The sequence below is a fragment of the Girardinichthys multiradiatus genome, chromosome 15 (genome assembly GCF_021462225.1).
Source record: "Girardinichthys multiradiatus isolate DD_20200921_A chromosome 15, DD_fGirMul_XY1, whole genome shotgun sequence".
Classification (NCBI taxonomy): Eukaryota; Metazoa; Chordata; class Actinopteri; order Cyprinodontiformes; family Goodeidae; genus Girardinichthys; species Girardinichthys multiradiatus.
In genome coordinates, this window is record NC_061808.1 from 22,614,410 (window position 1) to 22,630,607 (window position 16,198).

Consider the following 16,198-nt stretch of genomic DNA (forward strand, 5'->3'; position numbering starts at 1 on the left):
CAAAAAGACATTAAAGGGCACAAGGGAGGAAGGATGAATGGAAAGAGAAGGTATGGCAAAGGAAGACAGGAGAAAAAGAATCAAAAATCTAATTCCATACTTTTCCAGCTTGCATAGGAACACTGAGTAACACTGGACCCTCTACCCCCTACCTGGTGCTGCATACTGCCATTTAGCTGGCTGAAAAAAAGGCTTCCACACTTTTCTTTGGCTTACAAGATAGACAATATTTAATATTTGTGAATATTCAAACATGGACAGCCATGGTGTGGCAACTAAAAAAAGTATCACTCTTCTTATACTAATGCCATTCTGAAACTACAGTTTGCGTTAGATTATATTGTTTTATGAGGCATAATTGTTGCAATTAAAAATAAAAGCAATTAGATTGTGATATGCATTTTTATTTTAAACATTTGCCTAAATACCAGGTGGACCAGGGATTTACTCAGTTATGATACTGAGAGAGCCTCAAACCAGTCCATGGATGATTGTTGATTTTATAAACATGATCCATGAGTTATGGTTGTCAGCAGCAGAAATAAAATAGCAGGATGGATGCAAATCAGTTGGAACTCTGAACCAGGAAAGGACTCATATAGGTAGATGTACAGCAATCAATGTCACTTATTATCATGGTTACAATCTGCTGCTGATGAACGTGTACACTTGCAGGAGGACGCCCATGACTGCAGATGTAGTCAGACTAGCAGCTAACGAATCACCCACAGATTCAGACACAGTAAGTCATATCGCCGTACCTCCAAAGTTAGCTAATCTGCCAAGCCGGGTCACAGGCACCTTCCTCTCTCTGGCTCTTTCACTCAACTGCGGAAGACACGATGAGATGACACATTCACATCAAAATGTCTGCCTGTAAGAGTAAAACTAATGTTTACATGAGTATGAGTGCCAACAGTTGCTATGGGAACCGGAGTTACCATCTGTTTGTGTGGCTTTGAGTCAGCCCCTTTGCTCTGGCTGGTTTTTTCTATGTCCTCAGCTGTCAATCCCCCCACTGAGGACTGGTCTTGATGGTAGCTCCTGTACTGACTGACTGGCTGTTGATAGCCGACCTCTCGCAACACCTGGCTGTGGTTATACAGCCGATGTCCAGGGAAATGTCTGTAACATACAGCACACAGTGCAGTTATCTGACAGAAATTGCATTAAAAAATAAACTGCTGACTGAGACAGAACATACCTAGCATCATGGTGGTATGATCTGGTGTGACCACTAAACTGGTTACTTGGATCTTTGTATCCCTCAAACATCGACTGTTTCCTACGAATGTTGTTAGTCCCTGCTGTAGCATCAGTACCAGTCCCTGCGTGATCAGCTGTAAAGTCCGCGTGTTCTTCCCTGACCTCTGATACTGTGAACGACGTCTCATCCTGAGGAAAATCAAACTCTGACTCAGAGATGCTTCGCTGCTCACCGGACAGCTCCTGGAAACAAAGGCAGATGTACTCGGGTCACACTGGGTGCAAATCAACCATTAGGAAGCTGCTCTGTCAAAGATCAACATATTGTTAATAATAAAAACAGAGACTTGCCTGTATTTTCATCATGGCTACAGACAGGCCTTGCTCTGCCGCTGCCTGGGCACTCTGGACAGCAGCGCCAACACCTGCAACTCCTGATTAAGGAAACACAAAATTTATCAGGGGTTTAATGGTGTATATTTATCCTAAGTTACTTGCTTATTTTGCCATAAGCCAAACAAATTCTCTCAAATGGGCTGTTTGTCGACTTGCCTTAGGTCCAGATGTAAAAAGGCAAGAAAAAATATATTGGCATTGGAACAACTGTCCACCAGTTCAAGCACAGATGAAGTGAAAGCTGAGCTGACACAATGCATTTTTTATAAATTTGCCAAGTCATATTCGTATGTATAGAACCACAGACAGATTTCCACTCATTACTGATGCAACACTAAAGAGATCTTTTGAACAGCCAAAAAAACATGAATTACATATATTTTCAAACTACATAATTGTCTTTATAAAGCTTTGGGTTAAAACGGCCTTCATTATCCTAAAATGTCCACATAGACATGCTGTTATAAGCTTGTGCTGTTTTAGGGCATGCAGCTTTCCCCTCGTTTACACATTTCCAATTAGTGCTGCCATTAACTCTGTTGGATTTAAATCTGTCTGTTTTAAAATGGATTGTAAAGGAAGGAATCTGGATATGAATCGGGTCTGCAAAGTTCTCTGAGATGACATTTGCTGTGAACTGGTACTACCTCAACATTTACCAAACTGAATGCAATTATCCTCAGTTTAAAGACGTATCAGTGAAGACAACAGAAGATTTTGAAGAACTCCTCGTTAAAAGTACAGGTCCTTCTCAAAATATTAGCATATTGTGATAAAGTTCATTATTTTCCATAATGTCATGATGAAAATTTAACATTCATATATTTTAGATTCATTGCACACTAACTGAAATATTTCAGGTCTTTTATTGTCTTAATACGGATGATTTTGGCATACAGCTCATAAAAACCCAAAATTCCTATCTCACAAAATTAGCATATTTCATCCGACCAATAAAAGAAAAGTGTTTTTAATACAAAAAACGTCAACCTTCAAATAATCATGTACAGTTATGCACTCAATACTTGGTCGGGAATCCTTTTGCAGAAATGACTGCAGCAAATAGTGGCTCTACAATGTATTGACTGTGGACGACTGAACAGATACGAACTGCACACTTTTAATTGTTAGAACATGTGAAAAACATGTATCCTTTTCTGCCCACTTCTCAAGTTTGTGGTATTAAAAAAGAATTGTTGAAAACTTCAATGAGCATGAATACTTTTCCCACGGCACCAGAAATTACCTCAAAACTGTAGGAACTTTAAAAACTTAGACTTAAAAATAGGCTGCAGCATCAAAATTAGTTAATCGAACAGAAATGGTTTGTTGGAGTTTCTGCAGTCAGCTAGCTAGCTGCTAACGTCACCACATTGTTATGTGGTTATATATGGTTCCAGATCCCCATATGTTCCCTAGTTGTTTGTAGAAATTACTAAATAACTACCAAATAAAAAGAAAATGTAGAAACTAGGTACAGATCCGTTGCACAGTGTACATACCGGTCCCACTGCGCAAAGCGTTGCTCTGGGTCTCGATCACAGCCTGGCTCAACTTAGCCAAGCCACGCATAAGCAACATCATATCACCTGCCATGATGGCGCTGGACGCAGAAAAAAGAACAGATATCAATGTCACATTAGCTGTACAGATACAGAAATTATTTCATAATACATTAATATAAAACACACATTTAGAGATGTAACAGTGTGAGAACAGCTTGTCCACAGGGATACAAGGACAAAGACCTAAAGATGGACAAGAAAGCAAATGGAAAGGAATAAAACTTGTCGTCAACACGCATAGTCCTGCCAACAAACACACAAACATACACAGCTGTTCTGACTTTAAATTGTTGCCTAAAAATACTGATGACCTCCACTGCTGTTGGGACGCACACACACACACACACACACACCCACACACGAAGGGGGAAAGGCGAACCCTGCACAGGCAAGCTGTGAATATGCAGTCCAAGACTGGATCTGAAAATGTCACTGGAAACGAAAGGGGAGGAGTGCAAAACAAACGCTGCAGCTATTTCAGGACTCGAGTCACTGTAGGTGCACGTGTTTGGTTTATGTTCAAGGTCTGCCACCGCACTGTACTCCTCTCAGGTTTTTTTATACAACTGACAAGTTTGTGAGGCTGCTTTCTATTAAACCTCATCTTAAAGACCTACCACTAAGTGAAATAAATTGGGGTTAATTCAGGTCAATGACAAATATATATACACTGCTCAAAAAAATAAAGGGAACACTCAAATAACACATCCTAGATCTGAATGAATGAAATATTCTCATTGAATACTTTGTTCTGTACAAAGTTAAATGTACTGACAACAAAATCACACAAAAATCATCAATGGAAATCAAATGTATTGACCAATGGAGGCCTGGATTTGGAGTCACACACAAAATTAAAGTGGAAAAACACACTACAGGCTGATCCAACTTTGATGTAATGTCCTTAAAACAAGTCAAAATGAGGCTCAGTATTGTGTGTGGCCTCCACGTGCCTGTATGACCTCCCTACAACGCCTGGGCATGCTCCTGATGAGATGGTGGATGGTCTCCTGAGGGATCTCATCCCAGACCTGGACTAAAGCATCCACCAACTCCTGGACAGTCTGTGGTGCAACGTGACGTTGGTGGATGGAGCGAGACATGATGTCCCAGATGTGCTCAATCAGATTCAGGTCTGGGGAACGGGCGGGCCAGTCCATAGCTTCAATGTCTTCATTTTGCAGGAACTGCTGACACACTCCAGCCACATGAGGTCTAACATTGTCCTGCATTAAGAGGAACCCAGGGCCAACCGCACCAGCATATGGTCTCACAAGGGGTCTGAGGATCTCATCTCGGTACCTAATGGCAAACAGGCTACCTCTGGCGAGCACATGGAGGGCTGTGTGGCCCTCCAAAGAAATGCCACCCCACACCATTACTGACCCACTGCCAAACCGGTCATGCTGAAGGATGTTGCAGGCAGCAGATCGCTCTCCACGGTGTCTCCAGACTCTGTCACATCTGTCACATGTGCTCAGTGTGAACCTGCTTTCATCTGTGAAGAGCACAGGGCGCCAGTGGTGAATTTGCCAGTCCTGGTGTTCTCTGGCAAATGCCAAGCGTCCTGCACGGTGTTGGACTGTGAGCACAACCCCCATTTGTGGACGTCGGGCCCTCATACCATCCTCATGGAGTCGGTTTCTAACCGTTTGTGCAGACACATGCACATTTGTGGCCTGCTGGAGGTCATTCTGCAGGGCTCTGCCAGTGCTCCTCCTGTTCCTCCTCCACAAAGGTGGAGGTAGCGGTCCTGCTGCTGGGTTGTTGCCCTCCTACGGCCTCCTCCACGTCTCCTGGTGTACTGGTCTGTCTCCTAGTAGCGCCTCCAGGCTCTGGACACTACGCTGACAGACACAGCAAACTTTCTTGCCACAGCTCGCATTGATGTGCCATCCTGGATGAGCTGCACTACCTGAGCCACTTGTGTGGGTTGTAGAGTCTCATGCTACCACGAGAGTGAAAGCACCACCAACATTCAAAAGTGACCAAAACATCAGCCAGAAAGCATAGGTACTGAGAAGTGGGCTGTGGTCCCCACCTACAGAACCACTCCTTTATTGAGTGTTTCTTGCTAATCGCCAAAGATTTCCCCCTGTTGTCTATTCCATTTGAACAACATCATGTGAAATTAATTGTCAATCAGTGTTGCTTCCTAAGTGGACAGTTTGATTTCACAGAAGTTTGATTTACTTAGAGTTATATTGTGTTGTTTAAGTGTTGCCTTTAATTTTTTGAGCAGTGTACATATATTTGAGTCTTTTCTAAATAGTGGAATTATCTGCATTTCTGTCGGCTGCAATATTCTGCTGCTGTTTTGACACAGGTGATCTATTGATGGTGTGACTATGTGCTTTGACACAACACAGTTGGGACTGAGTCCAAAGAAAAATTTGCTTCTGCTGGGTGCCTCAAAAGTTTAAGCACGCATGGAGTGCTATACATACACTGAAGGAGTCAGTAATTAGGTCATCTTCCTGCTCCAAGCCTGTTCTGTGTATCCTTTGCAACTAACAGCAACGTGTTCTTCTAGTCAACTGACTGGCAGTGAGCAGCAGCAGGTAGGGGAGGGACACTGCTCTGTTCCTTTACGCTCCATGAGGACAGAGAAAACTGATCACTGTGCTATTTTCTCTGTTATCTCTTCATAATAGTATATTGCATTCATGGGCTAGTTACCAGTATCCACGCATACTGAAGTTTCCAAAAACATTATGGTTAAAAAAACAGTAATATTTTTAATCATACTGTTTAGAGTCCTTTTAATGTAAGGCAGCACTGCCCCTCCACCACCTCTGCTGCAGTGCACGTTCAGTCAGCTGGTTGAAAAAAGGCTCTCATGCTTCCCCCATGCTTATGAAGAATGACAGGATAATAAAAATATAGCCTTAAAGAGATCTGGGACTGAATGTTTTAGGGGGCTCCCCTGATCAAATAACTTCATCCCAGCAGATTTAATAAATTGATTTCACGGTCCTATTATCTTTCCAAAAAAAAAAAAAGAACACAACAAAATAATTATGGGTAGCGTCACCCGTCATCAATATTAAGGTACAACCTTTGGAAACCTATGAACTGTATCGGCTAAGCAGCCGACTGTAGAGTGGCTACATGAACAGAGAGCCTGACTAATTAACTAGTTGGTGTCAGCGTGTTCTATAATCAATGTAATTCTATAAAGAGCCCAACAAAGCTAAAAGGTTTATTAAAAGGTTTATTATGCTGCAAAAAAAAGGGCTTGAAAACTACCACTAAATGTAGCCTGTGTTTATTCAATATTTACATTATCACAACTTTAATAAACTATATGCCATATTATTACAGCAGCAATAGTAATAATTGTTGCTTTTTGTTTTAAATAAAAGCAATTAGATCATGTTTTATATGTATTGTAAATACCAAGACACCATGAAACCATGCTATTTTTACTCAAGATTATCCTTATGTGAGGGTCTCGTGCAGCCCCATGTCTAATACACTCATGTTAATAATAAACCAATAATTGTGTTTGTTCCCGACAAATATATAGGTAATCATTCACTCAGACTTCACAAGACAAAAAGCAAACAACTTAATGAACTTAAAGCGATTAATCTAAACACCTTATAAACAGATTTTAAATGTAAACCCCGAGACCAGCTGTGGATAATAGATTGTTTCAGGCAAAGCTCTATTCTTAACCCTCAGCTGCTGTCTGCTGCACAGGATGATGTGAAAATAGCCCTGCAGTTTGAGTCACTGTCTGAATGTCGTTAACTACACCTCATGGATCCCTGACAGTAAAACATCACCGCCCTTGACCGATGAGCCGGAGCCAAAAGTGGGAAATGATTCCCGCTGCTGTGAAGTGGTGAAACGCCACAGCAGTGGCATCACAACTTCTTATTGGGGAAACTTGGATTAGACCACGTTCCCAGAAAGATGACGAAGCTGGATTTAGTCTGGGCTCCGTTTTAATAAACGAGCAACTCGAATTTTGTCATAGAAGGATGATAATTGGTGGTTATTGTCTCCATAATTTAATAACAATATGTTCTTGTTAGAAATGCAGCTATCAATCAGCCAGGTACCGAACAGAAAGAGGCAGTTCTCCTTTGATAGGCTTCAATCAGTGAACGGTAGGACACATACCGAAAAAAAAATAATCTGGGAAAAATGTCCAATAAAAATATCAAAACTAGGAACTCCCAACTAAGAAAACATAAATCAGCGTCACGTATTTTGCATCATTTTTACACTGTTCTTAAGTTTAATGAAAATCCCCTATGCTTTAAAGCATGAGTGGGGATACTTTTGCAACTGATTTTCTGTTGGATTCAAACAAGGCCTGCACAATATCAGGAAGACAATAAACTGCAAAATGATGGGGCTTCATGTGGCTGAGTAGTAGAGCAGGCGCACCATATGCTGAGGCTACAGTCCTCGATGGAACCATCCCTGGTTCAATTCCTGGTCCCGTGAAATTACACTGCATGTCTTCCCCATCTCTCACTTCCTGTACAGCTAGTAAAGGCCACTAGTTGCCAAAAATCTTTTAAAAATGCTAAATTATGTTGAATATTGCTATGAGGAAATCTGTTGGGATTAAAGAAAATTTTCTTTACTTTTCTCTTCCTTTGTTTCTCAGCACTCTCCATGAGCTTTGCAATGTCCCTGGTCACCAAGATCTATATCAGACATAGGATCTGTAGTGGATCTATATTATCTTCTATGGCTACTACAAATTGAGACAACTACAGTAATAAACAGTCATATTTGGATTATTTTGATTTGTTAATGTCTTACCAGCTTGTTAGCATTCTACAGAGAAAAATTGAGCTTCTAAACATGACAAATATTACCATACTTTTAGCAGTGGGAAAATAAACATAAATAAAACTCATCTGAAGCATGAGGTTTATTGTTCCCTTAACATGTTTTGGAAGGATATCAGTCATACACTCAGAAAGGCCATACATTGATTTTAGAGGCAAGACAAACATCAACCTAAAGTGACATACTTAATTTCGGAATATATTGGGTTATATTTTGGAGAAAACATATTGTTCTCACAGATGGGTTTCAGAAACCAAACCTATTTAGAATACATTGGTCCCAGTTTGACCTTTCTATACATGGTGTGGCCCGGATGCAAAAAACGTATTTAAAATGCCGCTTTTTTCACAAACTGCAGAAAAGGCTTTTATAAATCTTAAACAGGATTTTAAAGAACCTAATTTCAGAATCATTGAGGTGATCAAATGCAGTCCATAGAGCTTTAAAAGAATATTTCTTTAAAAAACAAGTTAAATACCCCTCTGACAGCATGGTGCCCTGGGTGGTGAGTCATATCACCTATATCAACAGCCGCCACTGGTTTGGCTAATACACTATTCCTGTCAATTTTATTTATAGAGCATATTTCATACTGCAATCACACACTCAGTGTAAGTTAGAAGAAAATATGAATGACGAATAATGAAAAACATGTACGCCATATAAAAAAATTAAAACAAATACATAGATTAAAAAGCACACATGCACACAAACATGATCACACATTAAATCAAGAAAGTAAAATAAATGAATAAATAATAAATTATATTGAAGTAACATCAGCCTAGCTAAAAGCTTGGGAAAATTCAGAAAAACCAATAAAACGATGGTGGTTGCTTAATGTACCTATTATAAAATATGACTAATAAATAAACAACAACTCTGTTACAATGTTCCCTATACTGGTAGAATCTATCTATGCGATGTTGTGTCATAACATCCTCTCAGAAACACTACTTTCAGTTAATCCTTAATTTAAGTGGTATTACAGCAGTTTCACTTCACTTTTTGGGGGTGAAGCCACTACATATTATTCAATGTGCTCACAAACAGTGGCCTCTTTTTAAAATCCGTGATTAACGGCCTCCTCGAGACCGTGCAGCCACGAGACTTAACGAAAAGTCACGAGCGCTAAAGCAAGTGTTCTCCATGTTTAAGCTAGCATTATTAGCGCGTTAACGCACCCATAGCTGTGCGGTTTGCGGTATTTCACAGCCTGGGCAAAGTTTGTTTGTGAGCAGCTCGGTAAGTTTAGCTATTAGTATAGGCCGCCATATGCCAGGTACGTCAGCACGCTGACCAAGCATTTGTATCCTAACTAGTTATGAGGCTAAAGCTGCGGTAAATGCGACTGTTATAGCACAAACTGGATTGTTAATGTATTGTTTTGCTTTCATACGGTGAGGCATGGAAAGCTATCGTTGGATTTGAGGAACTTACCAGCCGCTGTCCTGCAGAGCCTCTGCTGCTGGCTTCTTTCAAGTCTATCAGAGGTCAAGAGTGGCGAGCGACTACGTAAACACCCCCTTTTTGAGTTGCACAGCAAAGATATGGAGGGGGTGTTCTTTCTTTGGTTGAAACAGTTCGAAAGGAAGGATTCTCCTTCTTCTTCTGCTGCTGCTGCTACACCTCCAGGTAGCGTTTAGTCCAGCCTGTCTGTCAACACGAGGTCATACCCTGTTTCTCAACTTCACGCAGCAGCCAGAGCCGCTTGTTGACGCAACCTTTATCATGTAATCTTTCACCTCAACAATTTACCTTCATGTTCCCTCAGTTCTTATTCCTGGAGTCATTAGCTTCCCCTTTATTATGCAGAAGGGAAGGAGAGATATGCATCAACATGGTTTAACCTCGTTTATGCAGGGCTCTAGTTGTGTTTTTCCTCTCCTACGCCCCGCCCACTCTTCCTTATTGGCTCTTCGTAGTTTGTTTACAGTCGGGGGAGTTATATGTTGTTCAGATCAAGTCAGATCAGATCTGGCTACAGGTCATTTAGCTGTTAGGTGCATACATTTTACAGGCATAAAAATGTACACTCAAAAGGTGCATATATCCAACAGCTGCGATAGTAGATAGCAACCTAAAACCAGCAAAAATACCGTATACTTAACATCTCTGACCAACTAGCTCTCTGCTGCCATCTGCTGGCGAAAGACGACAGCGCGGTGACGTGGACTTGTTTTTATGTTTCTCTGCTTAACTTGGCTGAGCTGTGCAACTTCTGCCTTTTACGCGTCCGTCAAATCACATCTTTGAAAGATAGAAAGTAAAAAAATGCACGTGTTACATGCCCTGGCGCACCTATGTGCATCTACAATTTTAAAGCATTTTAGGTGGAGAATTATTAAAGCGTATAAGAAATGGCAATTTCTTTGGAACTTCTTAAACCTCGAGTCAAAGCCCCAGTTTCGTCCCTTTCTACTTCCATTTCGTACCAGTTTATGTTTCTTTGTTGGTAAGTATTTTAACGAATTGTACAATTAAGTGTGATAACAAAACGCTCATATCTCACGCGTAATAATTAAATTGTAGCCTTTTTGTTCTGAAGACTTTGTATCGCACCCTATTTTCCATTGGTTTTGATCTCCGGTTGGGTCAGTTGGTAAAATATGATTAATATTGTTCATACCAAAAATAATCAAATTACCATCTGTTATCAGATGTTATTTATTTGTTCACCGTTTCCTTGGACTGAGTGGAAACTAGGAAAGCGGGCTTATCTGGTCCCACCTGCTTTGACAACCTACGCTCTAAAGTCATTTTCTATAATCTACTAATTATCTTTTGTTAGGGAATGTTGTAATATCTGTGAATAACCAGGTTGTTCAGATTTATTTTGGAGAATTAGAAACAAAATCCATACAAAAGTGTAATATAAAATCAAAGAAATGAAATACAAATAAATTTAACGGAAGCTGAGATTTAAGCATTTTTGTGATTTCTTACGTCTATAAATTATACAAATTCTTGATTAACTAACAAGATAAAACAAATTGACACGCAAATAGTCCCGCTTTGGTACATCAGAAAAAAAATCATTTTTAGCTAAATTGCTTGTCTAAAATGCATAATTATTTCAAAATTTAGGGCTTTTTAAGAGTTTAAGAGCAACGTATGTTGACTTATTTATTTTTAAATAACCAGAAGTGCCTTTTCTCAAGGCCAGGCATTATTTTGTGGTTTCTGTAAATTCGCCATAATGGAGTCGGACTCGTGTCAGCGTCAGTTTTGACAGCAGAGGGCGCCACTAACCTGCAGTGTTGGTTATGCTACATAAACATTGACTTGAAACCTTTGTCCAGGTAAAAATACATTTCTGCATCCTCCTAATTTAGCATGTCTTCTATGTTTACCTGTGTAGCCAGTACAAAACGTAGCCATGCATTTTTATGAGAAATAACTTAAACAAAAAAGCTCAAATGCAGACTTAAGACAAACTATGTTATAAATCAAATTAATGTTTTGAGGTGAAATCATCAGTTACTACAAATTCCAGAAGACAGTACTCCAGCTCTAAAACCTATGTGGATTGCATTACAGAGGCAAAACAAAAGCACAATCAATATGAGAGAAAAACAAATCGAAACATTTAAGTTTCGTACTTTTGCAAAAAGCACTTAAGGATTGAGCTTTAGTCTGTCCCCTCACAAAAAGAGGCAAATGTGTACAGTTTCTGTGCCCAGAAGGACTTGTGAATCACGTCTTCTCTTTCCCTGCAGCTCCGGATGTCGCTGCTGTTGTGGACAGGTGTGATTTGAATGGCAAATAAGCCTCATGCAAACACAGCAATTAGTGTGGGCAGCGACGGAGAGGGTTACAGATCCAGAGGAAGTTAAATGCACAAGATAGATAGATATAGATAGATAGACAGATAGATAGATAGATAGATAGATAGATAGATAGATAGATAGATAGATAGATAGATAGATAGATAGATAGATAGATAGATAGATAGATAGATAGATAGATAGATAGATAGATAGATAGATAGATAGATATGCAAACATTACACAGACACAAGTGTTTCACCACAATTGTATTTTTAAAGAACCAGTCCAAAAAAAATAAATACACAAACCAGCAACACTACAAACCTTTAAGACCTACAGTAAACATCTGTAAGTGCACACGAAGAAAAACAGGCCAAATCTATGACTGTTGGCCTGAAATGATTAGTTACCAAATTTTATGCCTATGCTTAATAGTTAAAAGACACAACTGTCTTCCCATCATGTTTATCTATTTCATTAAGAAGGCACGACATTAAGTTGCAGTATTTCCTTATTTATTTAATAAAGACCAGCCTGTAAATAATGTGTTACTTTTGCCCCACCTACCAAATCACTTTAAAATCAATGGCAGCTTCCCCAATGTCTTATATATATATATATATGGCTTTAAATACATATTATGCGCCTTTTCTTTTGCAATATCCCCAGTTTCCCTATTCTGTGACTACCTCTTAAAATGTAACATATGTTTGAAAACAAAACCAGATATACCACAACTCAGTATCCTAGAGCCTCCACAGAATAACAAGAAAATATGTTGTTTAAATAAAATCAGAACAAATTACAAAGTCATAAACATTTAAAAGGATAATAAACATGCACCCATGTTACACTAAGCAAAGAAACCCATATTTATAACTAGAAAACAAAAACATTTCTTAGCTTTCTGACTTGGCTTTGTAATGTCAAGGCACTGTATAGCTTAAATAGGATTGTTCATGGCTGTAAGTGTTCCACAGGATTTAACAACTATGTTACAGTAGAAACCAAACAAAAGTACACAGAACTAAATAAATCTTACTGTACACTGCATGAGCTACCTGGAGCAACAAAAGGAAAGGCGTTAAGTGTTTGAGAACAAAAGCACATCGTATGCCGAGTCTATGTAACAATTCATAACATATCGATAAGTGCTGGGAAATGCCTTGTGTTATCTTCCGCTGCTCCTCCTCACGGTGAGTAGCTTTCACATGTCTGTGAATCAAACATCGTGCTCTAACTTAACTCTGTCTCTGCCTAAATGTACAACTGTTGGATTAATTTTACTTTATTTATATGTTTTAAATTTATGTTTGAACCAAAAAAAAAAAAAAAACAGTCTTCCTCTGAAAATGTAAAAAGAGTCCCCCTTTGAAACTGATGCGGTTGAAAATGAACAGGACAGGAAGAAAATAAAATGAGATAAAACTGACTTAAATTTTGTGGCTAAAAGCTGTTTAAATTGGCAATCTTTAGCATTTCTATTTGAATTAATTTTTTATGTTTGTATTGATGAATGATGTGGCTCAATAGTGCTTGAGCGTATACCCCAATGAATGTTTTCAGTCTCGCAAAACCCAGAGGTCTTTAAAAATATACCTTTTTATTCTGAATATAAAGAATCTGGAAACAAGAAACCCAATTTCAGCATCTGAAGCTTTAAGATGATCATTTATACCCTATGTGTAACAACAAAAATAATAACTCTGAAACCACTGTCTAGCATCTACTTAAAAACTGTTTGTTTATGTCTTTTTTTTATGATTTTATCAGCATTCAATAGAACTGTTTATGTTGGTCCAAGTGTCTGCAATCCATCATCTGTATATTGCCTTGCAATATGAGAAGTCCCGAAACAAACTGGAGACCAAGATCAACACGTTGGAGCAACACTTCCTGAAAAAACTGCCATCTCAAGTTACTCCTTATGAAAACAAAACATGACATGTTGCTGCAGTTTCACAGCACAAATATTTAACCTGCTAAACAGGAGCTGGCACATGCGAAGACACCTTAGATGCACCTAGATGTGTGTGTGAGTGAGCAGAATCTACTTTCACCATTAAAAGAACTCTAGAAAGTGAAACACTTTGTATTGTAGCTTATAATTATTGCTCGTGGTGAGAGCAGTTTTACATGTTCTGGGAACATGAATATGGTTACAGTTTTGAAAATGAAATCAAACAATTTTACCATGTGTTGAGTGCAAAGTGAACACCTGATTTAGAGGTTAAAAATAATAAACAGGATTGAAATGTTAAAGATTGCCATTTTTGAGCTCTAATATGGGATCCAAAAGGCCTAGCACTTGGTCTGGTTTAATATCTTCTAAATAAAAAAGGACAGCAGTTGCTAGTGTGTTAAGATATTTAGCCAAAGTGCTTGCAGAGGAGTAGAATCACAAAGTTGAACATTTTAAAAATGTCTAAAAAACATATCAATAGAAGACCAAAATATAACAAACCACTGATCCAACGCATATACAGTGTCATGCAACAGTATCCATCTTAATCTGTATTTCTTATTTTCTCGAGATTTTATGTGAAACACCAACACAAAGAAGTGCATAAATACGACCTGGAAGAAAAATGATACATGCTTTTTCAAATAAAAGTCTAAAAATCCCAGCATTTGCTTGGATTCAGCCTCCCTTTAGAAGACGAAAGCCACTGTTGAAAGAAAGGCTGCAGAAATCCTTCCACGTGGGAGGCAAAGCAAATATGTGGAAGAAGGTGCTCTGATCATATGAGCTTAAAGTTGAAAACTTTGGCCAACATATAAATGATTTATGGCTGAATAAAAAAAATAAACAACTTAACAAACCATAAACATAGTGGTTGCAGCAACATGCTGTGGGGTTGCCTTTTTTCAGCAGGGACAGGTAAGCTGGTTGATGGGGAGATGGATGGAGCTAAATACAGGGTATTTCTAGAAGATAGCCTGTTACAGGCTACATAGCCATAGCTCAAATGGGATCAAGGCATATTAGAATGGTCCAGTCAAAGTTCAGACCCAAATCCAATTCAGAATCTTTGGTTAGGATTGAAACTTGCTGTTCACTGACGCCTCCATCCAATCTGGCTGAGCTTAAGCTATTTTTAAAAGAAGAACGGGCAAAACATTCAGTAAGTGCAGAGACAAAAACAGTGAAGAGGTGATTCTACAAAGCACTGATTTAGGGTAACTGAATTACATATGGACACAAAAAATTTCAATTATAAAATGATTGTAATATAATGTTAAGAGCCATGTATCACTTTCCTTTCATGTCACCATTATGTGCTACTTTTTGTTGGTCTGTTAGATAAAATTGGTATTTAATATAATATAATATAATATAATGTGGAGCCTCTCATTAAGGCAATCAAATATTAGGTAACATTTTATTGGTTCAGGCCTTTGTAGAGGATTTATTTATAATGGTAACATACGTCAACAGGACTCAGTTTGCTTTAGGATCCATATCGTTTGCTTTTCAATCAGGGGATTTCTTTAGTAAAATGATATGCTGTCAAAATGAGGTTATATAAGATAGACCTTTTTCCCTCCTTTTTATAAAATAAACAGCATAAAGAACCCTGTTTTAACACAATTATGAGGAAGTGAGGCATTGCTGCTGTTACTAGTTCCACTTGTGAGGAACTAAGAGGGGCTGGACGATGTGGTTTGCTTCGTGAGTTCAAGTGTCAATGTTCCTAAGGGTTCCCCAGAGGAATGAAGTATGAATGGAGGCGTTAATGGTGGTGAGTCCAAAAGTTTACTTGGTTCAAAAACTAAGCTTTCAGCCTTCAAATCTCAGAGTTCACCATGCAGGAAAAGATGTCCACCAAACTGTCGAGTCCAAACAGGTAGCCATCCTCTCTGTTCCCTTCTACCCACGAAGCTCGATGGGTTAGTTCCTCCCCGTCAGTGAGGGGCGTGGTCTTCCCAAAGTCAATCATCCACACTTTGGCTCGTTTCCTGCTGTCGTGAACAAATAAGAGGGAGCTGCCAATTACCTGCGAAGACACACAACAGCCTGATGATCCGAGAGAACTGGACACAAACGCCAGAACAGAACAGGGTTCCCTCTGCTATTTACTTTAACTGTACACGCCTGTTTGTTTCTTTTCAAAACATTGTCTCAGTTCTCGTTTTGCGACATCAACTTCGAACCAAATGTCTGTTTGTCTATGTATGTGTGTGTGTTTGCCAAAGTGTGAAAATGTGTGCACGCACATGTGGTCAGCCAGTCAGAGACTAATTTCCATGATGAGACATGCTGTGTCCTAGTGATCTGGTATGTTTACTGTACATTAACTTACAACAGTGAGTGAATAAACAGGTAACTAGGGCTGCAACTAATGCTCAGATTCAATAGACAGTCTGCTTTTGCTGCACTCCCAACAGTTCTCATGGAAATAACCCAGCTTGCATAAAGACTTTCGGTAAAAATTGGGGGAAAAA

At 39.1% G+C, this 16,198-nt stretch overlaps 2 protein-coding genes across 4 annotated transcripts in view; both read right to left on the reverse strand.

The window, feature by feature from the left end:
- The window catches only part of coq8aa (coenzyme Q8A, genome duplicate a), a 35,293-nt gene extending 25,420 nt beyond the window's left edge, over window positions 1–9,873 (reverse strand). For both annotated transcript variants that reach the window (XR_007041867.1, XM_047388652.1), the window contains exons 1-6: window positions 9,423–9,873; window positions 3,105–3,205; window positions 1,558–1,640; window positions 1,205–1,449; window positions 942–1,125; window positions 762–828 (exon numbers count right to left, since the gene is read on the reverse strand). Coding sequence is in view for 1 of the 2 variants with exons in the window: in XM_047388652.1 (XP_047244608.1) it covers window positions 762–828; window positions 942–1,125; window positions 1,205–1,449; window positions 1,558–1,640; window positions 3,105–3,198 (673 nt within the window). In the remaining variant the exon portion in view is untranslated. The remainder of the gene's footprint in view (window positions 1–761; window positions 829–941; window positions 1,126–1,204; window positions 1,450–1,557; window positions 1,641–3,104; window positions 3,206–9,422) is intronic.
- A 2,130-nt stretch (window positions 9,874–12,003) lies between these two features.
- The window catches only part of itpkb (inositol-trisphosphate 3-kinase B), a 37,299-nt gene continuing 33,104 nt past the window's right edge, over window positions 12,004–16,198 (reverse strand). For both annotated transcript variants that reach the window (XM_047388245.1, XM_047388244.1), the window contains exon 12: window positions 12,004–15,750. In XM_047388245.1, the coding sequence (XP_047244201.1) occupies window positions 15,541–15,750 (210 nt within the window). In that variant the 3' untranslated portion in view covers window positions 12,004–15,540. The remainder of the gene's footprint in view (window positions 15,751–16,198) is intronic.